Source organism: Biomphalaria glabrata, chromosome 1 (genome assembly GCF_947242115.1).
Source record: "Biomphalaria glabrata chromosome 1, xgBioGlab47.1, whole genome shotgun sequence".
Taxonomy (NCBI): domain Eukaryota; kingdom Metazoa; phylum Mollusca; class Gastropoda; family Planorbidae; genus Biomphalaria; species Biomphalaria glabrata.
Genome location: NC_074711.1, coordinates 63,492,313 through 63,519,159, shown reverse-complemented (window position 1 = coordinate 63,519,159; position 26,847 = coordinate 63,492,313). Strand labels below are relative to the sequence as shown.

Below are 26,847 nucleotides of genomic sequence, written 5' to 3'. Positions count from 1 at the left end.
TCAGATTCTACAATTGAATTAATATAATTCCCTGCGTAATCATTCTTTCAAAATATTTTTTTTAAACACCATGACAATAACAAACCTTAGTTATGGTTGTTGGCAAGATTCTAGTTTTATAACAATAATTCATTTACAAATAATTAATACAGTTAAAGAACTTGGGTTTCACCAAAATAAAGGCTAAAACAACACGCTTTTGTGTTTACATTTTATTTTTGTAATAATCATTATTAATATTAAATAGCTACTGAAAATCTAAAACCACACTAAGCCTCAGAAGGCACAGTGATAGACTCCACAATTCCTCCTCCCATAACTCTAATATCCTCCAAAATACACTCTTTCTCTGTCATGAGTGAAACTGTTTCATCCTTATTAACAGAAGGCTTCCTATAATTAAAATGTGAAGTCTGAAAAAGAAAATAAGGTATTTTAAGGTATAAAAAAATAAATACTTATTCTCCCCTTAGTAAAACATTAAGTTCCCATTTCAGACCTTGCAGTAAATAGGGTCAGATGTGGCCCAAAGTTAATAAAGGTGTCATGTGGACAACCCAACACTTTTACTTAGCAAACACTTTTACTTTTCCTCAATGTCAGGTACTCAAAGGTGCCCTAAAGATACCAAAATTAAACACACAGGATTTGAACCTGGGACCACTCAGCCACCACTCCTCCCTCCACTTAGTACCTTGTTTTAAATTCATGCTGCTTCATAGTCCCAAGTTGGACAGGTATGGAAGAAGGCTTAATGCTTATCTCATTAGTACAACAGTGAAATAAACAAGAAAAGCCTTCCCGAAAAAATTTACTTGACATTTAACTATGAGCTAGTAACATTTTGTCCCTTACTGTCCATGCCTGACAGACCTAAATAAGTCTGTCACAAATACAAATCACCTTGAGGACACATTGCAAGAAAGTCTTGCAAACATTTATAAGGTATTGACTGTGTTGATGCTGGGAGGACTGCATCACACAGAGATCTTCAATCAACTAAATATACAAGTCCAAAGCTTTGGTGAAAAATTTATCATTGTAACTATTACAAAGTACCATCTGTGGGGGCCGTGAATGAATAGAATGGCAGGTCTTCAGAAACCAGAGCAATATATGTACCCTCCCATACACACTTTGCTACATCTGGTACGTAATTTGTCAAAATCTGGACTAAAACCTAGCAGCTTTTCATTTTAAAGGGACGGGAAAGAAAAAAATAATGAAAGCTCACCGCAAAATCTTTTTTCTCAAAGGCCTGTGATTTCCATACTACACCGATAACATCTCCACCAAATGTATCATGGAAGAACATGGCAAAGTCACCAAATACACTCTGTGATACAAAAATGTTAACATTACAAGGTAATTAAAAAGCCAGTGCCTGCCTGTAATTACTTGTTACAAGTTAAAATATCCCTACTTACTCTGAGATCTTGCACAAATAATCTCACTGGGTTAAAGCCGACAAGAGGAATGGGCTGTTTCTGACTCTTGTCAGGAAGATTCACACACACATCTTTCTTTGCATCAACTGCTTGATATCTGTTGACATTGACCTTTTTCAGCAGGCGTATAATAAGATCATAATGTCCCAGTGGTGGTCGGAATATTAACTGCAAAAGCAAATAATTTGTATTATTATTATTGTATCCAGCACCACTAAAGTAAAGTTTCCCTTTCATACCTTACAATCTATAGGGCAGATACTGTTAAGGTAATCTATTTCTTTGGCCAACAGTTAATCAGTATGGTGTCTTGAGGCTAGTACAACAACCAACCACTTTACTTTCTCCAAACTTAAATCAGGTACCAATTATAGTTTGGTGGAATCAGGGGCGCTCTAAAAATCACGAAATTTAAAATCCCAGTCATCACCAAGATTCAGACCCAGGACCCCAGGCTCAGAAGCCAAGTGCTTAACCACTCAGCCACCGCACCCCTAATAGCATTAGTATTTATTATAAATTTTTCTCCATCTCAAAATAGACTAGCGTCATTCAAAAGATATTTTTGAAGTGATCATATTAAATGTGCACATGAAAGAGGAAAATTGTTTTAATTAAAAACAAATATGTCTACTATTGCGACAAAGATTATATAAATGCATCTTGATTCCTATTTATTGCACAAACATTTTATTTAAAAATTATAACATTTCAGAATGACAAAAATTTGATTTTTGATTTATGGGAAAGGGATAAGAGTAAATAAAAGCTACAATGGTACACGTGGCTAGAAATTTTTTTTTACAGCTAAACCTTTTAAATAGCTATCCTTACTCCTTGTATAGTCACCTCCTCAGCTGCATGTCTGCAGACCAGTACCAAGATGAAGTATTAAACGATGTAAACTAAATGGTAACATGACAATGTAGAGAATCAAGTTTATTTGTAAACACCTTGAAATCTGCTGAAGCTGTTTGAAGCATAACTTGAGCCTCCACTATTTTCAATGACTCTCGTGCCAACACAATCAGTCTTTGAAGAAAAGGTTCTGTCGGATTAGGCCGGGTCCATTTTGTGCCCTGTTTATCTTGAGGAGTCACCAGACACATACAAGGCAGTGTCGCACGATGTTTTGTGAACTCTTTAGGAATGGTGGAAAAATCTTCCTCTGGACAACAACAAAAAAACAAAATAAATGTTAACACACACACACACATATATATGTGTATATATAGTTGAACGTAGAAAAAAACAAATATGCCTGAAAGTCAAAAAGTTTTTTTTATCTTTAAGCTTGTAATTTTAGAGAAGATGAGAAATTGTACCTGTGAATTCCTTGTTTAAGTTGATCATCAAAGGATCAGTTTTCCAGTTAAATGTTGACACTAAATGAAGGAACCTAAAAAAACCATTGCAGGGACTCCTAAAAGTAAATAAAGAAAAGAACAAGATTTTAACCATATTTCTCAATTTGTAAAGTCTCTGTATACTGGAATGAGATCAGTGTGTAAGGAGTTAATAAGCCTGCTGTATAAAAGAAAGAATAATCTACTTTATACAGTTAGTGAAAAGAGCATTTCAAAGATAGTGCATTGCATTAAAAAGTTTATAGTTTAATACTATAGTGAGTAGTGAGCTATATTTTGATCGGATACTGTTGCAGTTAATATCACATGTGCAATTTTGTTTTAAGGAAATTTCTTTCAAAAAATGTCACATGCTTAAGGGATTAGTTATATGTACATTCAACATCATTGCTACATACCCTGGTGCTGTGTATGGATAAGGGGAGATAAATATATATGCCACCAACAACTCTATAACTATCTCTGGAAGAAAATCCCAAACCATCTGTGCTGCAATCCATCTTTTACAGAGCCGTACAGTTGAACTAAAAGCTGGGTTTTCTTGCTGTATCCTAAAAATGTTTGAGAAAAAACACAAAACATTTCTTTATTTTCTCAGGTTCTTTTAAACATAGTTTGAGTTTGAAGCTTGAGAAGTGAAACAAATGAATGTGGTAATATAGTAGCAATACTAGAGTACAATAATTATTGAAGAGGTAGGTATGGAAATATGATGAAACATATAAAGGCTCAGACAAGGAATTGAGCCATGGAGCCCTCCCCACTTGTTATGGAGGTGTTGCTACTTTCTTCTATGTTACATCATGTTTATTCATCTAATTCTTTTACCATTGTATTAGTTCAGTTATTACTCTAGTGAGAAAATAACAAAATTGACTAACCCATGTAATAGACTGGTGATGTAAGGCAACGCAATTATCTCTCGCTCCAGTGCCAGGGATTCATCTGTTTCTCTAAACTTGACCATTCCATCATCTGTTTTGTGGGTCCTTAGCACTGCTAGTTCTTTTGTATTTACTATCTTTATCCTGAATACATAACCATCCTAAGGTGTAAAAAATAATTCTTAAGTGGTATTAAAACAACAAAATTATCACCTGGAAATATTCAATGAGCATATAACAATTTGGCATTTCTGAAGCACTTTTAAAACAGCTATTACTTTGGCTACATTCCAACAATAACATTACCTTCAAGACATCCACATGTGAACTGTGTATACTGACAGAATAAAAATGCTTCTCTTTCAACTCATTGCCTATCTTAATGTGGAATAAAGTTTTCATGTGTTGAATGGCATCAACATCTTCTGGCCACTTTCCTGAACTTTCTAGCATACAAATCACTGAAAGTCAAAAAAGAGCAACCATTTCTTTTTTTGTTACAAAATGCATTCACAATAGATTAGAAATAAAACACAAAAAAAAAAAAAAAAAAAACCTGACAGCCACACTTACCATCCAATGGTGGCACAAACTGAGGCAAAGGTTTTCCTTCTTTAGGAACAATATGATTCTTCTCCACATCCATTTCTTTGGTTACGTTTGCAGCTGTTAGTGCTGGGAACACCTAAATGTTGTAAAGTATTTATTGTAATACACAGCGTAGGATAGGAGCAAAATAAAATGTAGTAAAACACAAATTAGAAATGTACAAATGTTCAAGATGCTATGAATATTTTCATATGATCCAATTAATATGCATACCTTTAATTTTTACAAATGATATTTTATAGTATAGAAAAGGGAATCAGAGTAAATGAATATGTATTGAAAAAATAAATAAAACATAGCTTGAAACAAATCAGCAGCTCAAAAAGTACTAACCCTTATTGACTTTTTCTCAAAGAAGGAAATAATATCTCTAACATCAGACACAAGTAGTTAAAGGCGTGTATACTTACTTCAGTATGTCTAAATACAGGATGAATGCCAGACACAGAATGAATTGCTAGAGGGATGGAAGACAAGGCTCTAATCACACGATTCAACTCTTCAAATGAACGGAGAACTGACAAGCTCTGTTCCTCTCCAGTTCCATATTCATCTCGTGCCTCCTTTGAGCTGACATTAAGATGTAATAAAGAGTCCAATTTGCCTTCCATGTACTGAACACTATCTTTAGATATGCCATAGTGTTTGCTCAATACATGTTGGACAATCTTTTTACACACAAGTCTTCTGTCTGACTGTTTAGATGACTCGCTCCACAGAACAGCTTCATGTATGGTTCCATCTTTGAATCTTCTGATTTCCGATTTCTCTCCCCAAAATTCACGGAACTCTTTTGCCTGAGGGGGGAAAATATAGCAATAACATGAAGTAGAGAAAATTCACTTGAAAATATACACGCCAACTAGAAAACATTAGTCTGATGCTTTTAACTAAAGATTCTAGTCATGGTCTGGAAGACTGTAATCTTTAACTTGAGATGCTTGATATGACCACCTGACATCTGCCTGAATAGTTTTGGTTTCAGAGTAAATATAATAATGTTACTTCATCTTCACTGAAATAGCTTTACATATGGTATTGAATAGAATTGAATAGAAATACAATGTGTAACCTCTTACCTCTGTTAAGTCTGCTGGGGGTCCTTTGTCTAAGACATTGAAAGCATTGGATACATTCAGGACAAGCCCAAAGGTTAATAACCTTATGCTATCAAAGTTGAATGCTTTTTCTGATATCTTCCACTGAAAACAACATTTTGTGTTTACAAGTAAAGCTATATTACTGTCATGCAACAAAAATAAATTAACTTTTCAGCCTTAAACAACAGACACTTAACTTCAAATTCAAGTACAACATAACTGCATGCATGTCACTTACCTCAGGGCATGTACAACTTTCTTGCTGCACTAAAGATACTCTCTTTTCTAAAGCCTTTAGAAGAATTTGTAGAATGTAATGGGACACAACTATGTTTGAATGTCCTGCAAAGTCTATATCACGAGAGGTGAACTCTTTAATTTTACTCGACATGCATTCTTTAACAGCTGATGATGTGGTGATACTGAAAACAAAAGAATTTAAATACTGATAAGATTATACATTGCATTTTTTTTTAGATGCTGTCAAAAGAAATTGAATCATTTGGTTCCATTGATGGAATCAATAAGTGTATTAAACAAATCAGAATTAATTGTAATATCACAATATTTTCAAACCATGTAGTAAAATTTCAATAACAGCAACACTGAGTAATGAAATATTACATTACTAAAAGAATTAAACGAGTTACAGAAATTAGAATTGAATTTGTATATTCCTTCCACCCACAAAATTGTAGATCACTTAAAGCAATCAAGAACAAAAAAAAAATTACTTTATACATGGTAAACAGTGACTCTTATTTAAAAACTCCACTAATACTAAAGAGTCAAAGTAATGGAGCCGCTATCTTATAATTACTATCTAGTTGAAATAATAATTTTTAAACAAATCAAACAAGAAGCTTTATGACCAATAGTTTTACAACTCTATTAAGACTTGAAACTAAATTGCTATTTATCCAAAGTTAGTCCATATCAAGAATATATATCCTCTGTTTGGAATTCTCCAACTCAAAAAAAAAACTAAAACAAAGCCAAAATGCTCATGATTCATACACTTATCACTAAACCTAGATAACATTAACCATTAGATATTAAACATAACCTACTAAATAAAAAGCAAAAAAAAGAAACTGAAAACAAAAAAACATTTCTCAACATATTTCTTTGTAAGTACAATTCAACATTGGAAAAGGAATAGTCTGCCACTCTTAGTAAAAGACAGCTATTATAAAAAAAAAAAATAAATCTACAATATGAAAATCTTTTTACAAAATGTGTTTGTCCTGCTACAGGGTAGATGCAAGCTTATCTGCCCACAATTCATATTCAATTTAACAAATCACATGGAAAAAAATTCATTAGGCAATTAAGTTAAAACTTTAATTCATTGCATTGTTGTGAGATTTTTTGATTCTCAAACTTACTGAAAAACATGATCAAATTTCCTGGCAAATGAAACTGGCGTCATGAAGAGGACATCAAAACTGCTAGAATGGTGTTGGTCCAGAGTGGTTAGGGCAAGAGCTGCTTCATCTTTTACCTGATTGTAGAAGTGATCAAAGTACAAGGATGGCAATCACTATTCCTTATTATTGTTATAACATAATTTAAACAGGAAAAAAAAAAGGCTTTAAAAAAATATCTGTGAGAAACCCTTTCAGAAACAAATTGTGTGTAATCCATTCATTTTCTACAATTAGAATAATTAGTAAGTGAACTAGTATCTTCATATTTTTGTTAAAACATTGATTTGAACTAAAAACTATGTTGAGATGTCCAACTAGTCACCAATCTGCTACTATATTGCCTTTTAAAGAAAGCCAAAGGCGTAACATTTGAAAAAATATATTTTGAGTGATTTTCACAATTTACCTACTGTTTTCCATTTTTTTCTTTAAAATAGAACACTTCGCACATTCTTAGCATTTAGTTTTTTTTTTTTTTGGGAGATAAATTCACATGTTGGAGTACTAATTAATTATTTCAGTAGTTTGTGGAACACCTATTCATGGTCCCACTTAACAGAGTGTGGGAAACACTGGGAGTTTCAATTTAAAAATTTTGTAGAAAAAAAAAAGTTCTTTCTACCTCCACTTACCCTAGCAAATATTGAAGATGAAATCATATAAGCCATGTTATAAAAGCCAGTCCTGTCTACAAAAACACATGAAGTAGCTCCACCATACTCATCAGTAGTAGGGAAAACCCTAGGACTAATTCCTTCAGACAGTGTTGGTGGCTCTGCAATCCAGTCTGCCTTAGCTATTAGAAAAAGCATTTATCAATAATGTTTAATAGCTCAGTTTTCTTGAATTTATCCACAAACAATGTGCAAGTAATTACAATTCTTTTATAAACTTAAACAAATTAATCAGGCTTAAAGTTGATGTCTCATTACAGTACTGCCTGAATCAATTATTATACCAATAAAAAACTTACATAAATGAAGTATTGTAGTTCTAAAGACCTGGTAGCTATTCATCATTTTGTTGATTTTTTTAAGCATTATGAGACTTGCAACATAAGCAGTCAAGATAAAGCTGGAGAATGATCCAAAGCCCTGAAAAAAAGAAAAATGGGATGAATTATTCAACAGTTGCAAAGTGCTTAAGTTTGCAATGAACATTTTAAGTTTCTAACTTATATTCATGGTAAAGTTTAAAAAGTGATTTGTAAAATGAGATAAGTTGATAACTTAAAATTAATAAATTAAGCCTTTGCATAAAAAAAAGCTAATTAGCTTTGATAAGTCAATTTACACTTTATGGCTGCTTTATCACTAAGAAAAAGAACCTACTGTAAGCAATTCTCTCTGACGGAACCATACTTTCAACAATATTATGCCATCCCGAACACCTTCAGAATCTTTCAATACATCAGCTATAAACTGATCATTAACCTTTAAGGTCAAATCATTCAATATGCTGGAGTTATAAAAAGGTGTGGCAGGTAGAAAGTCTGTGAAAAACAAGCAGCAAGAAAAAGTTTGTCATAAAATTCTACTTTAAACATCAATTAACGTAGTGCTGTTTAGAAGGATGGCGCTTTCAAAGACAAAAGTTGACATCATTTACATGCATATAAGAGACATATAAAACAAATCAAGGTTGGTTTCTGTAAAGAGCATATATCAAAAGATATTTCTTATCAGTAATGAAGCATGTGGTTTAAGTTGAATGGCAAGGAAGTTCCAAACTTGTCAGATGAATGGAAAAGGCTTTCCAAACATTAGTATTGCTAAACTAACTCAAGAGCTTGACAACTCAGGCTCCAAATAGCATGATACTTTCAAGAGTGCAATTAACAATATAAAATGCCTGACTGTAATTGCTGTACTGGTACTTGGACTGGAATCTCTGGTCTTAAAGTCTGTTGTACTCAACTGTACTAGACCGACTTGATCCTGACACTCTTGTTCCATTATCTCAGGTATACAAGCATTTCATCTTTGTATAAACCAACATGACACACTGTCTCTATTTTAAACTCAAATCTTGCACTAAAGAGGGAAGTTAGTGGAATGTATGCAGGGGTCTTTCACAGAACTGCGCCTTTTCTGTTTTAGCTTCTTCTAAGCACTACTGCCTTCGACAAAAACACTAAATAAGCACTGTAGCAATCAAGGTCAGAAAGTATGAATGCCAAGAGGCTACTTTTGCAGGAATATATTTTCAGATAGTTACCAATTTTTTTTTTATAAATTAATATGAGCACAGATTCTAACAATATGTATTATTGAATAAACTGTTATGGGACAGTATTTCTTTCTCTGCTATATTACAGTTAATATTTTAATGTTAAGTGTTTTTTATATTGTACCTTCTTTGCTTTCTGAATCCTTTCCAAGGAACCAATTGGGTCTGACATTGTTTTTGCTAAGTTCAAACCGAGAAAGTTTGAAAATGTTTTCCTCTGGCTCTAAAAGAAGACGAAACTGAAGTTTCCTTTTCTCAGTTACTTGAAACGGAAACGTCAAACAAAAAATATTATTAAAATGCAGGAATTTGTTTATATTAAATGTTAGTCAGATAACTAAATCTCCACCTCCCCCCCCCCCCCAAAATTTATTTTTTTTAATAAAATCAAAATGTATTGAAGCAACAAACAAAAAAAATTTCATGATAATATGTGTGCAGTACTAAACAGAAAATTATAGATTTACTTAAAAAATGGAAAAGAAAAAAATGAATGATTCTACTATATAAACAGAGATTTAATGATAGTTACCTTTTATAGTTAAAAGTAACACTGGTTTATATGGATTGGACATCATGTATGTAAACTTTAAGTCTTCTATTTGTTTGTTTTTACTCAAGTGGGACGCCACAACACACAAGTACAGGGCTCTCTTACGAACATATCTTTGATTCAAGTAATCTTTTGGTTCAAAACATGCCTAAAAAAAAAAAAAAAAAAAGATAAACAAATATATGTTTAATTCTGAATTAAATGTTTTCTATTCTAATTTCTAAATAATTTCAATAAATTTACCTTTGGCATTTGCAGGACAAGATCAACTATGAGATTGGGTTTTACTATAGTGTCCAAGGTCATACTCCCAGTTAGTCTTACTTCAGTAGGTGGTAAAAATTGAAAGCTCCCTTTAACTCTTTCAGGTTTTTCCAGAAAAGGAATTTGAATACCCAGTGACTGAAGCCATTCTTTGTCAGCAATCTTAAGATAAAAAAAAAAAAAAATTGCACAAAAATATTTTGAAGAAATTTTAATTTTGCCAGCAATACTAATTAATAGAATTCAAAGAGATCATTTTCTAAGCATTTAATTCAATTCAATAGTTACTTTGTGAGTTTTCCCAGCAGGTAAACTTGTTAAAATATCCTGAAGTTTCGTGATACATTCTTTGACACTTGAATTAAAATTCTGGTTGACTGAGACTTCTTTTAATAGCTCTGTAACCTGAAACAATGTAGTTTAGTCAAATTGTAACACAACAGCAAGAAAGATTTTGTTCTCTAATGTTAGATATATATATATATATAATATATGACTGTAAAAAAAAAAAACAACTTAGATACTATCTAAATATAAAAAATTTTGTCACAGAAAATCCCTATAGTATCCTTAGAAGAGGACTTTTGACAGTTGATGACTCCTTGGAACTACTTGCAGTTCTCAAACATTGATTTCTGTTTTGTTTCAGTTTATGCCTGATACACATGTTCATTACTATGTTCCAATTCACACTTTCCTGTTTATTTTCAGTTTTAAATGATTAAATATTAAGGCTAGCTTTAGTAAAATATTTGTTAAAATAGAAACTTCTTAAGATCACCTCTAACTAGGAAAGAAATCTTAGACCCTGACCTGGAAATGCAGTTTTGTGGGGCAAGAATAAACCTGAGAAGGGAAAATTAGTTTATCATGGTCACATCCAAAGGAGGATGCCAAATGGTCAGGCCGAAAATATATGAGTTAGGAAGCCAAATTAAGGGTACATATTGTGCATCATTTATTTCAGTGGAGAATGTAAATGAAACAAAAATGGTCATAATAAACAACGAATAAACTTCAAAGCTAACAGTCACTCATAACAATATCTTTTCAACTTGCTTAAAAAAATTGCTCAAGATTGACATTTCACTTTTGCAAAACTGAGGTTTTACCTCATAGAATTACTTACCTGCAGTCTAAATAAACTTGAATGAAACAGAGCTTCGGTCTCCTTTAAACGCTGAATTTCTTCAGTACTGAAGTCATGGTTTTTATTCTTGGCTTTTTTTATATTCTTGCTACTGACCTGGTCAGTAATATCATTACTGAGTGGTGTTTGAACATTTTCTTCCTTTTCAAATAAAATATACACAGTCATTAATATAATTTTTTTCATTTCATGAGAGACATTATAATATGATAAACTTAGTCTTAGAGCATCAAGATAACTTTGGAGTACCCAGAAACGGTTGTTAGAAAACTAGCTGAACAAAGTAAATTAGTACTCCAGGGAAAACTGTCTGCTGCCGATAGAGGCAAAACAAGAGAGTTAAGATTTAAGCTTTATTTATGAATATCATTATGGATATTATATGTATTATGGCAATTATGGATATTTGTGTTTCTAAATATTTATTGCAGAGTTTTGTAAGTCATTTATTAACTTTTGTTTCGTAAATTTACTAAATGATATATATATATTTTAAAATTTTAATTTCAATTGATTTGCCACTTATAAATTAAAATTTCCCTTTGAAACTGTACAATTTGATATATTAATATATAACATACTTTTGTATAATAATATGTATTCACAATAGTTTTCAAAATATTCACATAAAAAAAATTTTGCTTCAGAACACTTTTTTTTGTATTTCTCTAAAAAATTATAGATATCTAAAGTCCATAGGATGTCAGGACGATTCGGACAAACTTAAAATCACAATAACTTGAATAACTTTTGAACTAATAAGGCTAGCATCATAAATTTGGTGTTGTTGGAAAGCATTTTTCATCCTCTTTCATTCTATTACACATTTGTTTACATAGACTCGTCACTCTAGGATCAATTTAATTTTTTTTGGTGCAACTAGTAGAGCTATAATATAAAGTCTAGATTCTAGATAAAATGAAAATCTAGACCCAGAATCTAATCTAGACTCTAGATCTAGAGTAGAGGTGACTAGATCTAGTAGAACTACAAGTAGAAGCTAGAATTGGATCTAGGAAACTCATGTCGAGTTATATATACTCATGAAAGTTCAACATGTAGATCTAGAGATCTAGTCTTGTCATCTTGTACTAGACTAGAGATCTAGATTCTAGACTCTAGATCTATAGTAGTTTATTTAATTCGGATATTCACTGTGTTTGAGGTCATTAAATAATTATTTTAAGATTTATTATAAAACTAGCACGCTGTATAATGTGCTTGTCCAGTTTCAAATGATTCTGACCCAATTTCCTTCCATTTAGCTGTCTTTTTATGTAAGAAAAACGCATTTCAAATTTGTTAGTCAGGTTGTTGTTTTTTCCTATGTTACCCGGATGACTTTACCTCTTCCTAGGGTTAAGACTTCTATATTTTTTTGATTGGCTAAGTCTATACTAATGAGCCCGGCAATATTGTGTTTTTGAAGCTGATTTATTTGATTTATAAGCCAAGTTGTTTGATTTCATAAAAAAAAAATTAATAGGTTGTCTAAATTAAATTAAGATTTTCTTACCAAAATTTATTTCGGACAGCCAGTTTTGGACATCAATAAAAATGATCTTATATTTGATCATTTGTTGTTGTTTTTTTAATAGAGAATAAATGGGCAAATGTTTGGAGTGAGCTTGGTACATTGAATGAAGTTAAATGCTTAGATCTAGACCTACTAGATAGATCTAGATTTATATAGAGAGAATATAGAGGGTTCAGTTAGGCAAGAATGGCTATCCTTACCTGTACTATACTACAAAAGATCATCTGTATTTAGAAATGTATTAAATTACACAAAAAAACACAAACATTCAACACACATCTAATCATGCAAACATAAAATAAATCTAAAAGTCTGTATAGAAGTCAGTATCCCAGTGACCTAATTTTGATAGAATAAGTGTGTTCATATTTTTATTTTGTGTGTTCGTATTTATGCATAATTTTAAAACATTTCAATGATTTAATGTGAGGGGCTATGCCTGGGGATCTTAAAATTTAGTTAATGTTAATATAGCATTATAATCTGAGTTTATTGATGCCTAAATATAGAGACTGTCCGAAATAAATTATGGTGTCCGGAATCAAATAATGTGGGTCAAATTTGTCAGAATTAAATGAAAACACATGGCCTCTTTGACCTTAAATATAATAAGAAATATAGGTTAGGGGTACAAATATAAGTAGTCATCCTTATTCTCCTTAAACTAAAAAAGACTTTGATACTTCATTTTCTTTTCTATGTCGAACCATTCATAACCATTGTCAAATAATGCGCTGTCAAAGTCAAACTTTCAAATTTGGGCCTATTAGGCTATAGGTGTCCGAATAGCATTATAAACTACTCTAGTAAACTGTAAACTAATCTAGATCTATACTACTAGTAGTGACGTAGTACTATCTAGATCTATCATAATCTATATCTATACATGTGACTATGAATGATACACACTAGATACTTCTAGATCTAGACTTTACTTTAGACAGATATAGATATCTACTATTATCTACTATAACTACTAGAGTATCTATTAAGTCTATAGACTATAGACTCTAACTCTAGAGTGTATAGGAGTTATTTAGGAGTATATTAGTATAGATCTAGTATCATCTAGATTCTAGACTCTAACTCTAATCTAGAGTATTCAACTAATTCAAGAGTCCTAGACTTTTAGACCTCTCTAGAAATAGAATCTAGATTAGATCTAGGCATCTAGATCTAGAGTCTAGTTAGTAGTCACTAAGTAGTCTAGTAGTAAGTTAGTAGATCTAGTCTAGAGTCTAGACATACTGTCACATAGTGATACTGATAGATCTAGATTATTCTAAGTCTATACTAATGAGCCTGGCAATATTGTGTTTTTGAAGCTGATTTATTTGATTTATAAGCCAAGTTGTTTGATTTCATAAAAAAAAAATTAATAGGTTGTCTGAATTAAATTAAGATTTTCTTACCAAAATTTATTTCGGACAGCCAGTTTTGGACATCAATAAAAATGATCTTATATTTGATCATTTGTTGTTGTTTTTTTAATAGAGAATAAATGGGCAAATGTTTGGAGTGAGCTTGGTACATTGAATGAAGATAAATGCTTAGATCTAGACCTACTAGATAGATCTAGATTTATATAGAGAGAATATCTAATAGAGGATTCAGTTAGGCAAGAATGGCTATCCTTACCTGTACTATACTACAAAAGATCATCTGTATTTAGAAATTTATTAAATTACACAAAAAAACACAAACATTCAACACACATCTAATCATGCAAACATAAAATAAATCTAAAAGTCTGTATAGAAGTCAGTATCCCAGTGACCTAATTTTGATAGAATAAGTGTGTTCATATTTTTATTTTGTGTGTTCGTATTTATGCATAATTTTAAAACATTTCAATGATTTAATGTGAGGGGCTATGCCTGGGGATCTTAAAATTTAGTTAATGTTAATATAGCATTATAATCTGAGTTTATTGATGCCTAAATATAGAGACTGTCCGAAATAAATTATGGTGTCCGGAATCAAATAATGTGGGTCAAATTTGTCAGAATTAAATGAAAACACATGGCCTCTTTGACCTTAAATATAATAAGAAATATAGGTTAGGGGTACAAATATAAGTAGTCATCCTTATTCTCCTTAAACTAAAAAAGACTTTGATACTTCATTTTCTTTTCTATGTCGAACCATTCATAACCATTGTCAAATAATGCGCTGTCAAAGTCAAACTTTCAAATTTGGGCCTATAGGCTATAGGTGTCCGAATAGCATTATAAACTACTCTAATAAACTGTAAACTAATCTAGAATAATCTAGATCTATACTACTAGTAGTGACGTAGTACTATCTAGATCTATCATAATCTATATCTATACATGTAACTATGAATGATACTCACTAGATCTAGATACTTCTAGATCTAGATCTAGACTTTACTTTAGACAGATATAGATATCTACTATCTATTAAGTCTATAGACTATAGACTCTAACTCTAGAGTAGTCTAGAGTGTATAGGAGTTATTTACTATATTTAGGAGTATATTAGTATAGATCTAGTATTCTAGTATCATAAATTTCTCAATTAGTTAAAAATTTATAACCAACATTTTAAGTGTCAACATAATATTTTGTCGAAAAAAACTGAAACTCAAAAAACAAATTTTCAAAAAAATTCTATCTCAGGGTTAAAATATAATAAACAATTAACACATAATCATGCATTTCTGTTCAAAATTTCATTTAAATATCTCAATTGGTTAAAAAGTTATAACCAACATAAATTTTGGTCGTTTTTTAAATTGTCGTTCCACATTAACAAAGAAAAAAAAATTTTTCTTAAATTTCTTTCTCAGTGTTTATAATAGATAAACAAATAGCACATATATATATTCATGTATTTCTGTTGAAAATTTCATTTAAATATCTCTATTGGTTAAAAAGTTATAACCATTTAAGTGTCAACCTATTTTTTTTTTTTTGTCGTTTTCGAAATGTCGACCCACATTTAAGAAATTAAAAAAAAAAAGTTTCAACTTCTATCTCAGAATCATAAAGAAGAAATAAATAACACATAATCATGCATTTCTGTTGAAATTTTCATTCAATTATCTCCATTGGTTTAAAAGTTATGACCATTTATGTGTGAATATGTATTCTGTTTCTGCCGTTTTTCAACGCCTACTCCTACATCAAGCGCTTAACACAAAAAAGTGTTAATAGATATCACAGATTTAAAATTGTCATAATTATCAGAACATAATTGTGCTTTTCTATGGAAAATTTCATTACATTATCTTTAAGCGTTAAAAAGTTATAGCAGTTTAAATGTATAAGCTCCTCCTTTCGGTCACAATTTTTTGGGTATTTTAATAGGCTAATTCCCCGACACTAAAATGGTCATAACTTATGTTCTAATTAACCTAGAAGTCAACTACTAGAAGCATAAATGAGGTATCAATGAACTCCATTCAAAAAGATCTATCTAACTATACTAGTTTCATTTAGATTCATTAAAGTTGAATTTTTTATCAAAGTACCTAATCTAGATTCTAGACTCTAATCTAGAGTATTCAAGAGTCCTAGACTTTTAGACCTCTCTAGAAATAGATCTAGAATCTTGAATCTAGAGTCTAGTTAGTAGTCACTAAGTAGTCTAGTAGTAAGTTAGTAGATCTAGTCTAGAGTCTAGACATACTGTCACATAGTGATACTAGAAATCTAGTAGTGACTAGACTCTAGCTAGATCTAGACTCTAGTAGTATGTAGTGTACTTACTCAACTTTAATTAGTCTAGAGTCTAGAGTCTAGATTAGATCTAAACTTACCGTAGTTAGTTTTCTTTTCATTTTCTTCTCGATTAAGATTAGATGTAGATCTAAACTCTAATCTAGATCTATATATATAGATCTAGATATAATCTATATTCTTGACAATGTTTAGATTTAAGCAAATTGTTATTATTCTTAACTTTTTTTTTTAGTCCACGTGAGAAAAGTAAAGAAAATAAACAAAATAAGAGGTAACAACAGCTTAGAATTGTTTCGCAAATCTGTTTCTCACATTCTCAAAAAGTATAAAGGAATGAGTGGGAAAAAGGCAAAGACAAAAAACAAGACAATAATATGAATCTAGATATTTAGTCTCTTTTACAAAATGTACAAATATATAACACCCATACTATTACTCCCATGAAATAAAAAAAAGTTTTGCTAGCTTTTTATGTAGGATAATCTAAATAGTTTAAGTTTCAGTACTAGGACTTATTATATTTATATTATAATTATATAATAATCACGACTATTTTTTTTTCTATATTATAATACTCCTAGGTCTAGATCTACGTGGATTTAGGTTAATTTCCCGTGAAAACTTTGTTTCAATTAGGTCTAGATCTAGTTTCAACATTTAGATCTCGATCTAGGTCTAATAATTTATTTTATCATTCTTTACAAACAATTTTTTTTTTAAATTGGAATAATTTAGCGAAGTTAGGGTTAGCACTTAAAGGCGAAAAGATAATTATAAAAACGATGGGGGAAACTTATAGCTGGTTACTAAACAAACAACAAAACATTTGTATTGAAATTTTATATTTATCTATAGTCTAGATGATAATAGATCTAATTAATAATTGTATAGATCTAGATCTATAACGAAATCAGTTATATATTCTAGAGTATAGATATTTCATTCACATTGTGGTGTGTATACAGTATAGTATACTATACTAGTGAGTATAGATCTAGATTCTAAAATTTCGACTAGAGTAGTCATGACTTCTTTTTTGAACTAACGTCTGTATTAGAGTCTAAATAAGATAAGTCAGTATAGTCACAGTCTAGTGCTAAGACTAAGTTAAGTGGTGTCTAGTCTAGTCTAGTCTTCAGACTAATGAGACTTCTGACACTGAGCATCACACTGTCTAGTCAAGTCTTAGATAATGTAAAGTTTTACCGTTTTATTATTTAACTAGAAAATAGTAGATTGACTAGAATCTAGACTAAGTTAGTAAGTCTTACTCTTAAATAATTAAATTTTAAATTTATTAAATCTACTTTTGTCACTTTTGATTCTAGATCTAGACTAAATTCTAAAGTTTTAACTTTTACTGTTTTAGTTTATTTTACTATTTTTACTTAATAAAAGTCATTTTAAGAAAATCATTTATTTACTAATTTAGTCTTAGTCGTCTTATACTATAAGTAATATAAGTTAGAGTTAGATTATTCAGACTTTATTAGAATCTCTGAATTATACTTGATAGTGAATAGGTTTAAGTTTAAAGTTTAAGGGTGTTTTTTGTTTTTTTTAGTTTAGATTAAATTGTCACTAGATAGATCTAGATCTTTATTTAGAGCCAATTTTTCATAGAATTAGAATTTCAATTTGATATTTGATTTATTAGACATAAAATTCATAAATAAATAATAATCATCTTTTTTGAAGTAACGTACAGTGTCTGTATTTTATAAAATAAGTCTGGGTCTTATTTAAGAGCCTTAAAGAGCTAAGTTAGGTGACACTAAGTCTAGAGACACTCTAGTCTAGAACAGTGTTTCCCAAACCTTTGAATTATGCGGACCCCTTAAAATTTTAGAATTTTCATTTATAATGCTGTGTACCTCTCACCCCCCACTCCCACCCAAGGATTTATTTTAATTTAACAATCAAATTTTTTTTGGCGTACATGCCTATGTACACAAAATAATAATTATTTTGTACTCTATTCAATTAGTGTTTTTTTTTTTTGTTTTTTTTTTTTGCATGCATCAGAGACATGTCAAATGCATTATAAAAAAAAAATGGAAACAGAGTTTTTACATTTATTCATTTCCTGATCTTTGTAGAGAAAGTAGTTTAAAATGTAAAATAGCACCATATTTGAGTCTGTAACATCTTAAAATAAATAATAAAAAGGATTTAAAACTTATGATATTTTATTCTAATTTATAAAGTAAATGGTTATTTTATTTTTAAAAACTCTTCCAGTACCTCTGGGGGTACGTGTACCCCACTTTGGGAAACACTGCTCTAGAGTCAGTTTAGACCTAGTAGATTGATATTGATTCTAGAATTCTAAATTAGTCGTCTATAGTCTATTGATTCTATTAAAATTAAATTTTGAATCTAGAGATAGTAGAGTAATAGAGATACTTTTTAAGACTATTAATATTAAATTATATTATATATATATATATTATATATTATATGGAGGCACGGTGGCTGAGTGGTAAAGCGCTTGGCTTCCGTACCAGGGGTCCTGGGTTCGAATCCTGGTGAAGACTGAGATTTTTATTTCGGGATCTTTGGGCGCTTCTGAGTCCACCCAGCTCTGATGGGAACCTGACAATAGTTGGGGAAAGTAAAGGCGGTTGATCGTTGTGCTGGCCAGTTGACACCCTCGTTAACCGTAGGCCAAAGAAACAGGGGATCTTTACATCATCTGCCCTATAGACCACAAGGTCTCAAAGGGGAACTTTACTTTTATATATTATATATATATATATATAATATAATATAGACTTTCTCTAGTCTCTACACACCCTGGTCCCTACTCCTAGACTCAACTCAAGTCTACTCCAGAAGAAGTGCTAGAGTAGACATCTTAGAATTACTAGATCTGGATTTTATCTATTTATATATAGATAGATAGCGATGTAGACCTAGAGATGTAATTCATATACTATTCTAAGTTAATTATAAATATGTTTTTATGACAATTTTTGTAGTGGAAACAAACACTATTGTCTTGTTAAAAATTCTGTAACTTTTGAACCTTAAGAGGCAACTGAATAGATCTACTATTTCATAGGCTCAAAACACTAGAAGATTAAAGTTCTCATATTTCCTTCAAAAATTAACAATGTATCACTTATTATGTAGATTATTATGTAGATTATATCTTTGGGGAAAAAAAAAACTAACTTATTGGCCACACAGTGAAAATTCGGGTTTGTCTGTATTAATTATTCAGAAATATTTTGCAATTTAATTGTAAGATGATTTTAATCATCTTACAATTAAATCGCATAGTTTCATGTGAATTACCATAACCACTCTTGACTCAAATGTTTCTTTGTATAAGGAGTTGAATAAATGAATAGAGTGTACATGAACATTTTAAGCACTGTTTTATATAGACTTGAAGATTTGGTTCAGTATTTCATTGACTGGTCATGAACAGCAAGTACAAGCTCCAAGAATGTTTTTGAAATATATAATACAAATGTACAAAAAATACTAGATTAGATTTAGATTCTAGATAATGATTGTGCAAAGCTCACTGGAAAGAAAGAAATAATTGAGGAACAATACGCCACAATCAGCTTCATTTAGTAGGAATGGATTTTCTTTTTATTATATAACTTGTTTTGTTGTGATTCACCTTGGAATACAAAAGATCTCCAGAAAAGTACGCAACCCTGTTATTGAAAAACTAGTTAATTAATTAGTCTCACCAACTGTCTTGAACTGCCCTAAACTTTCTTTTTCTTGCAAATATTTTTTTAATTCATTACATTATTCTATCTTGGAAAAATTAAGTTAACAATAGCTGTAACTGCTGTCCATCATTTACATCTAGTTAAAGCACTTGGCTACTGAACTGGGGGTCCTGGGTTTGAATCTTCGTGATGACTGGGATTTCGAATTTTTTGCCACCCCCAAGTCCACCCACCTCTAAAGGGTACCTGACATTAGTTGGGGAAAAGTAAAAGTGGTTGGTCATTGTGCTGGCCACATGACACCCTCATTAACTGTAGGCAGCAGAAACAGATGACATTAACATCATTTGCCCAATTGACCACAAGGTCTTAAAAGGGAACTTTACTTTATTGGCGCGCAGCAATAAACAAGTGTCTTAATACATTTCAATAGTTTCTTTATGGTTTTACATCATTCACAAAGCTGTTTAATTTACAAAGTTGAAACACTTTTTGTTCATTTACAGAGACATTAGTGAGGTACCTTCAATATGTCCACAGAAGATGTTGGAGATGATCTACTTGAGACAGTTGATGATGAGGAAGAAGAAGAAGCCATGACAGCCCCTGAAGTCTTACACAAATTAGAAGAAGTGTGTATAATGATGCCTTTGCATTTAGAACTATTCAACCTGACTTGTGTTGAAAATTTTATCAGTATGCTGCTATAAGCCATTTTGAAGTTAATCCAACAGAATACAAACCAAGCAATAAGTTTTATTAAATCTTTTGCAATTTTGATTAGTTCATGAGTATATATATATATTTATTCAATAGGCTTGGCTAAATGAAAAGTTTTCACCAGATCTTTTGCCTGTGAAATCCAATCTTGTGGAATGTATGCTAGATCAAATTGTAGCTATGGAAAACAATATATCTACGCTAAAGAAAGGTGATTTCAGAATAAGTGTTCATCGGATGGAGGTAACATACATTACATATTATATATATACATTTAAAATAATACTTAAGCTTTTATATGCATCTCAAATAGCTTCTGATAACCAGTCCAACTCCTAGCCTTCACGTGTGGTTTAAATATTGGGTCTAGCAGAACTGTTATCGCTTTCGGTAGAAGGGGCAAAGGCAAGTAAAGCTTTGAACAGAGAGGCTCATTGAAGTAGGCTAGCTTCCTGTCTAGAAGGAAACTGAATTCAAACCTCTCCTGCCTTGCAGCTATACACAAAAATAGGAAAGTTTTGGGAGTCAACCTGAGTAAAAATCAGGTGCTGGCAACCCTTAGGCAGCTTGCTGCAAATAATGTTACACCCTGGCAGAACCTTTGACACCAGTGACCCAAAACTGTTCCTTTGGACACTGCATCTGTGTGAAGTAGGGGATCTGCTCTGTGGGTGACATTGTTCTGACCATAGGTAATGCACAGCCATTCATCTATGAGATGATCCATAGTCATTTCACAACTGAAAGAGGCCATACATATACACACATAAGTAGAATAGTTTATTTTCTTGATTTAATGCATCATTAACAACAAAATCAAGATAGGGAAAGAAGAAAATTACATGTGTTCAATGTTAATTATATTATAAATAGTAAAAATAAATTAATTGAAATATCTGTATAATTTTTGAAACTTCTGTCTAGGTTCGTATATTTATAATATTTTATATTATCAATTCTAATAATGAAGACGCTAAAGAAAACATTCTCTATAATTCTAAAAAAAAATTAGTAAACAAAAATTATTGTAATTGGCAATAAGTAGAAACATTTAGAATTAGATTCAAATTGCGTTTTCGCTTAACAAGAAATGTCTTCGCTTAGTTTTAAAATTGTGAAAAAGGAGTAATATTTGAATATTTAAGTATTGTTGGATTGGAGATAAACATTTTAAAACAAAGCTTTAATCATGAATGCTTCTAAAAGAAAGGAAAGTAGAAGATGAATGTCATGTTTTTAACAATGAATGGAATGCAAATACTTTTTTTGTTAGCCTACATGTTAAAGCCATGTGCTTGCTTTCATTTGAACAGATCTCATTTTTTAAATAGTACAATGTAAAAAGACACCACCAAATGAAGTATCTGGATTAGGGTTGCAATCTCACAAATGAAGAAAGAAAAAGCCAGGAGCTAGGCAATTAATTGACAAAGTGGGAAATGTTTTTCCATATATGCAGCCCCTAATACCAAAGAATTTTTTTATTCAGCCCTCTATAGAAAAAGGTTGCCCACCCCTGTTAAAGATGATAAAGACATTTAATACCAGCTTCCATACTAAGGCAAAATAAACTTTTTCTCTATCCAAACAGTGTGTTCTTGTCCCGCTTTAAATATTCTGCAGGATGGCATTGTGTGTAAATTTTTGTTTCAGATAGATCGTATAAGATATGTCATCAGCAGTTACTTGCGGCATCGACTAGCCAAGGTAAAAAAAAAATTTTCTAGCATGGATCTTTTCATATGTATCAGTAATGATTTACTCCAAGGAGCTTTCACATATAAAATGTTTTCTCTAACCTGCTATTTTGTGGATTCATTAAGTGAAATCTTTGCAGTCACAGCTATCATTCCATTTATATGTTCATTGGTTTGAAAATAATTCTTTTTTTTTTTAAGATTGAAAGTTTGACAACACATGTATTGCAAGAAGAAGAAAAAAGAAGAGATTCTGAAAATGTGCTTATGTCACCAGCTGAACTGGAGTTTGCTAAGGGGTCAGTTAGAGTTTTATCCATTTTTGTCTGTCTAGCTTAGAAGTAAGGCTCGTTAAGTTTATTTACATTGTTTATAGAAATCTAAACTCATTTATTATCTTCTTATCTTATCTTATATAATACAGACGTTACTTCAAAAAAGAAGATGATTACGTCCTACGCGTCATGCATTTAGTCATGCATATTAACCAATGACTTAAATTCTGCCAAGTCACTGGTTTTCCTGGCTAGCTCAGGCAACCCATTCCATGCTCTAATAGCACTAGGGAAGAAGGAGTATTTGTACAAATTTGTCCTAGCATATGGGACGAGGAATGTGCCTTTATCTTTGTGTCTTTCAGAGTATTTTATTAAATTTTGTTTTTGTATTTGAAGATTATGGTTCAGTGTTTTATGTATGATTGCTACTTTACTTTTGAGCCTTCTGTCCTGAAGGCTTTCTAAATTTAGTGATTTTACTAAAAGTGTTACTCTAGTCAAATGTGAATATTCATTTGTTATGAATCGCACTGCTCTATTTTGTGTCTGTTCTAGTTTCTTAATGTTTTCTTGAGTTGAGGGGTCCCAAACAGAGGATGCATATTCTATTATTGGCCTAACCAAGGTTAAATAACATTTTAGTTTTATGTTCTTATTTGATTTATAGAAATTTCTTTTAATAAATCCTAATTCTTTGTTTGATTTTTTTGTAGTTTCATCAATATGTGGATTCCATGACAGTTTTTCATTTATTATAACACCTAGGTATTTTGCGTTTTTAGTCTGTGTTACTGGTTTGCCATGAATAAGATAAGTGGAATTAATTTGTTTTAGTTTTTTTGTTACTCTTAACAACTGACATTTTTCTGGGTGGAAAGACTTGCTCCAATTTGATTCCCATTTCTGTAATTCATCTAATTCTCTTTGTAAAATATCTGTGTCTTGTGTTGTTTTTATTGTTCTATATATTATGCAATCGTCTGCAAATAATCTGACTTTTGTTCCTGAACTAATGCAATTTGGTAAATCATTTATGTAAATTAAAAATAGTAGTGGACCCAAGACTGTTCCTTGAGGTACACCTGAGTTTACTGTTATCGGTGTTGATTTAGAGCCATTTATTATTACAGTTTGTTCTCTCCCTATCAGAAAGTCTTTAATCCACTGATGCAGTGGACCATTAATGCCGAAATATTTTAATTTTTTAAGCAAACTATGGTGGTGAACTTTGTCAAAAGCCTTAGAAAAATCTAGTAAGATAGCATCTATTTGTACACTATTATCTAAACCTTTTGAAAAATCATCAATTAGTCCTATTAGTTGTGTTTCACATGATCTATATTTCCTAAAGCCATGTTGGTATGGTGTGAGGACATTATGTTTGTCTAAGTGGTTTATGATGTTGCTACATATTATGTGTTCTAGGATTTTACATGTGATGCTGGTAAGTGATACTGGTCTGTAGTTTCCTGGGTCAGATTTTTTTCCTTTTTTAAATAGGGGGGTGACATTAGCTTCTTTCCAGTCCTTTGGTACTCTGCCCTGGTTAAGTGAAGCCTGAAAGAGTATTTTGAACACTGGGGCTAGCTCATTACTTAGTTCTTTGAGTAATCTAGCTGGAATACCATCAGGTCCAGAAGCTTTATTTGGTTTGGTGTTGGCTAATAGTTTTTGAATTCCATTTTCTTGTACTACTATATCTTCTATGTTGTCTACTTGGTTCAAATTCAGTAATATGTCTTTGTCTCCTGGGGCTGAGAATGCTGATGCAAAGTATTAGTTTAGAATGTTTGCTTTAGTTTCATTATCATTATGTATTATGTTATGTTCATCTTTTAATGGCGCTACGCCTGTTGTTTCCATTTTCTTAGACTTAATGTATGACCATAGGTTTTTGTTGTTGTCTTTAGATATTACATTGTTTATGTATTCACTCTGCAGCTGTCTGCTTACTTTTTGGGTTAAATGTTTAATTTTTATATACTTTTTGTAAACTCTTTCTGCATTAGTTTCTTTAAATTTTCTATATAGGTTTTCCTTCTGTTTACAAAGCTTCTTTAGTCTATTATTAAACCAGCATTTATTTATTTTGTTTGATGTGTATTTAGTTGGTATTTGATTTTCTATAATGCTTTTAAGATGGTTTTTAATGAAATTCCAGAGGTCATCGACTGGTTGGTTAATGTCTTTTTCTAATAAGAATGTTTGTTGAAAGTTTAATGCAGCTTGGTGTAGTTGTGTTAGGTTACATTTATTCCAGAGTAAGATTTTTCTTTTGGGTTTTGTATTGGCTACTGCTTTTATCTGACTGTGTATTTTTATGATCTCATGGTCTGATAGACCAGGGATAATATCATAATCAACTACTAATCCAGGTCTGTTGGTTAAGAAGAGATCTAATGTGTTGTTTAATCTAGTTGGCTTTTTAATGATTTGATCTAAACTTAGGTTGTGTAAAGTTTCTATGAAAAGCTCATTTATGTCCTTAAGGTTTTGGTGTTTATCTATGGTTAGTGTTTTCCAATTTATATCAGGTAGGTTGAAATCACCCATAATCCAAAAAACTGCATTTTTATTTGTCTCTTTAAGTGTCGTAATCTGATTACATAGTTCCTGCATGTATTCTAAACTAGAATTTGGTGGTCTGTAAATGCTGCCTATTATTAGGGATGTTGAGGTGGTATTAATTTTACAAAATGTTGATTCTATATTTTTTGAGTTAGGTAAGGTAATTTCTTCTGCTATAAGAGTGTTTTTTATTGCTAAAAGGACTCCTCCATGATTATCAGCCCTATCTTTTCTAAAAATTTCATAATTACTATTGAAAATTTCTGCATTATAAATTTCAGGATGTAGCCAAGTTTCTGTGCCTGCAATTATGTCTGGTTTCTCACATTCTAATAAAATTTCTAAGTCTGCTGTTTTGTTCCTAATGCTTTGAAAATTTATTACTAAGGTTTTAAGGTATTTTGGTGTTACTTCTTTAGTAGGTTTGTTTAGTGAGGCTGTTGTATTAATTTTAGTAGATTTAGGTTTAACAGGAGTGGATCTGGCTAGTGGTTGGTGAGTTTGGTTTGGGGTGGTGTTTAGGATGTTGTATGGGTTAGAAGTGTCTGCATCAAAGGAATCAAACAGTCCTGATGTAAACTGAGGTAACCCACATGGTACACAGTGCCATGATGCATCTTTGTTGCCTAAGGCATAATACACAGGTGTATTCATATGGAGACATGATGCATGGTACCATTCACCATTCATAACTCGTATTATATTTAGTATATGTACTCATTTATTATATATTCATATTGTCTGTTCTGAACATGTTTGTACTAAGTTTCAATTTTACAGATATTGAGGATTCTGTTTGAATTGCTATTTGTACATTTATTCTTAATTTGCCCACTTCCTTTGTAAGTGTGATAGAGAGAGAGACTTTGAAAGTAATTTTGCTGGTTTCCATCTTGAACATTGTATTTTCACATATCCACATGACGTTCACGTTCACTGCAGAGAATATAGTTTTAGTAAATGTGTTCCTGGAAGATACAAAACAAACTCAACAATCTTCTGTATTTTTCTGTAGGGCACACAATTTTCTGAAAGTAAAGTTTTTACACCGCTGAGCATTTATGGTTTAAGTTTTGACTCATATAAGTGCTAACCTTGTCAAATTAGCTGCTTTCTCTCGATGATATACTGTGCACAATTTTAATGAAATCTTACAATTGACAGTTCTACATCATTTCTTGTAAACAACCTTTCATCATCTTCTAAAATAGAAAGTTGAGTGCTTACTTCATTAGGAGGAACCTTTTTGTGCTTCTTTCTATGTATTTCTAAATCATTTAGTCTATGGCTAAAGATAATTGGAGACAACTGTCCCTCAAAAAGCAAAATTGTTTTATGGAATATTGCTGCAATGATGTGTAGAAAATGTAGCCACAATTCAGCACACAGGTATTCAAAGACGCTTTTGACTTATGACGGAGCATTTCTCTTGAGAAAAGAAATATGATTTCAAAGCAGGATAAAATATAAGTAGTCTCTCCAAAACAGACGTTAGAGACAATAATCAACATCTCTGATTTAATCATATATTTTGATACATATTGTTTCTATACATGCATGACTAAATGAAGAACGTGTAGGACGTAATCATCTTCTTTTTTGAAGTAATAT

General features: G+C 31.3%; 2 protein-coding genes across 6 annotated transcripts in view; one reads left to right on the top strand and one right to left on the bottom strand.

The window, feature by feature from the left end:
- Positions 1-197: 197 nt before the first annotated feature.
- LOC106072609 (nucleolar protein 6-like) lies at positions 198-16,538 on the bottom strand. 2 transcript variants are annotated; one of them, XM_013233015.2, is made up of 22 exons: positions 16,356-16,538; positions 11,014-11,175; positions 10,173-10,289; positions 9,864-10,046; positions 9,600-9,768; positions 9,192-9,329; positions 8,170-8,330; positions 7,812-7,932; positions 7,471-7,634; positions 6,797-6,912; positions 5,647-5,830; positions 5,388-5,510; positions 4,719-5,105; positions 4,273-4,384; positions 4,006-4,160; positions 3,697-3,860; positions 3,214-3,366; positions 2,774-2,871; positions 2,402-2,616; positions 1,428-1,616; positions 1,235-1,336; positions 198-413 (listed from the first exon to the last, which is right to left on the bottom strand). In XM_013233015.2, the coding sequence occupies exons 1-22, from the start codon at positions 16,374-16,376 to the stop codon at positions 270-272; spliced, it is 3,378 nt and encodes a 1,125-aa protein (XP_013088469.2). In that variant the 5' UTR covers positions 16,377-16,538; the 3' UTR covers positions 198-269. The 2 variants fall into 2 exon arrangements, with proteins under 2 accessions (XP_013088469.2, XP_055863335.1); XM_056007360.1 differs by lacking the exon at positions 16,356-16,538 and adding an exon at positions 12,281-12,370.
- Positions 16,539-17,021: 483 nt separating this feature from the next.
- LOC106072557 (DNA replication complex GINS protein SLD5-like) overlaps positions 17,022-26,847 on the top strand; it is a 53,464-nt gene continuing 43,638 nt past the window's right edge. The window contains exons 1-6 of one of the 4 annotated variants that reach the window (XM_056007380.1): positions 17,022-17,106; positions 19,616-19,942; positions 20,480-20,605; positions 20,790-20,936; positions 22,347-22,400; positions 22,592-22,689. In XM_056007380.1, the coding sequence (XP_055863355.1) occupies positions 20,504-20,605; positions 20,790-20,936; positions 22,347-22,400; positions 22,592-22,689 (401 nt within the window). In that variant the 5' untranslated portion in view covers positions 17,022-17,106; positions 19,616-19,942; positions 20,480-20,503. The other 3 variants (XM_056007372.1, XM_056007393.1, XM_056007386.1) reach the window with 3 other exon arrangements.

Coding starts and splice junctions, on each gene's coding strand:
- LOC106072609 (XM_013233015.2), bottom strand. CDS start 16,376: ATGAAAAGAAAACTAACTACG. Junction 6,913..7,470: donor CATCTTCAATATTTGCTAGG/GTAAGTGGAGGT, acceptor TTCTACAATCAG/GTAAAAGATGAAGCAGCTCT. Junction 3,367..3,696: donor ATCACCAGTCTATTACATGG/GTTAGTCAATTT, acceptor AAACATTTTTAG/GATACAGCAAGAAAACCCAG.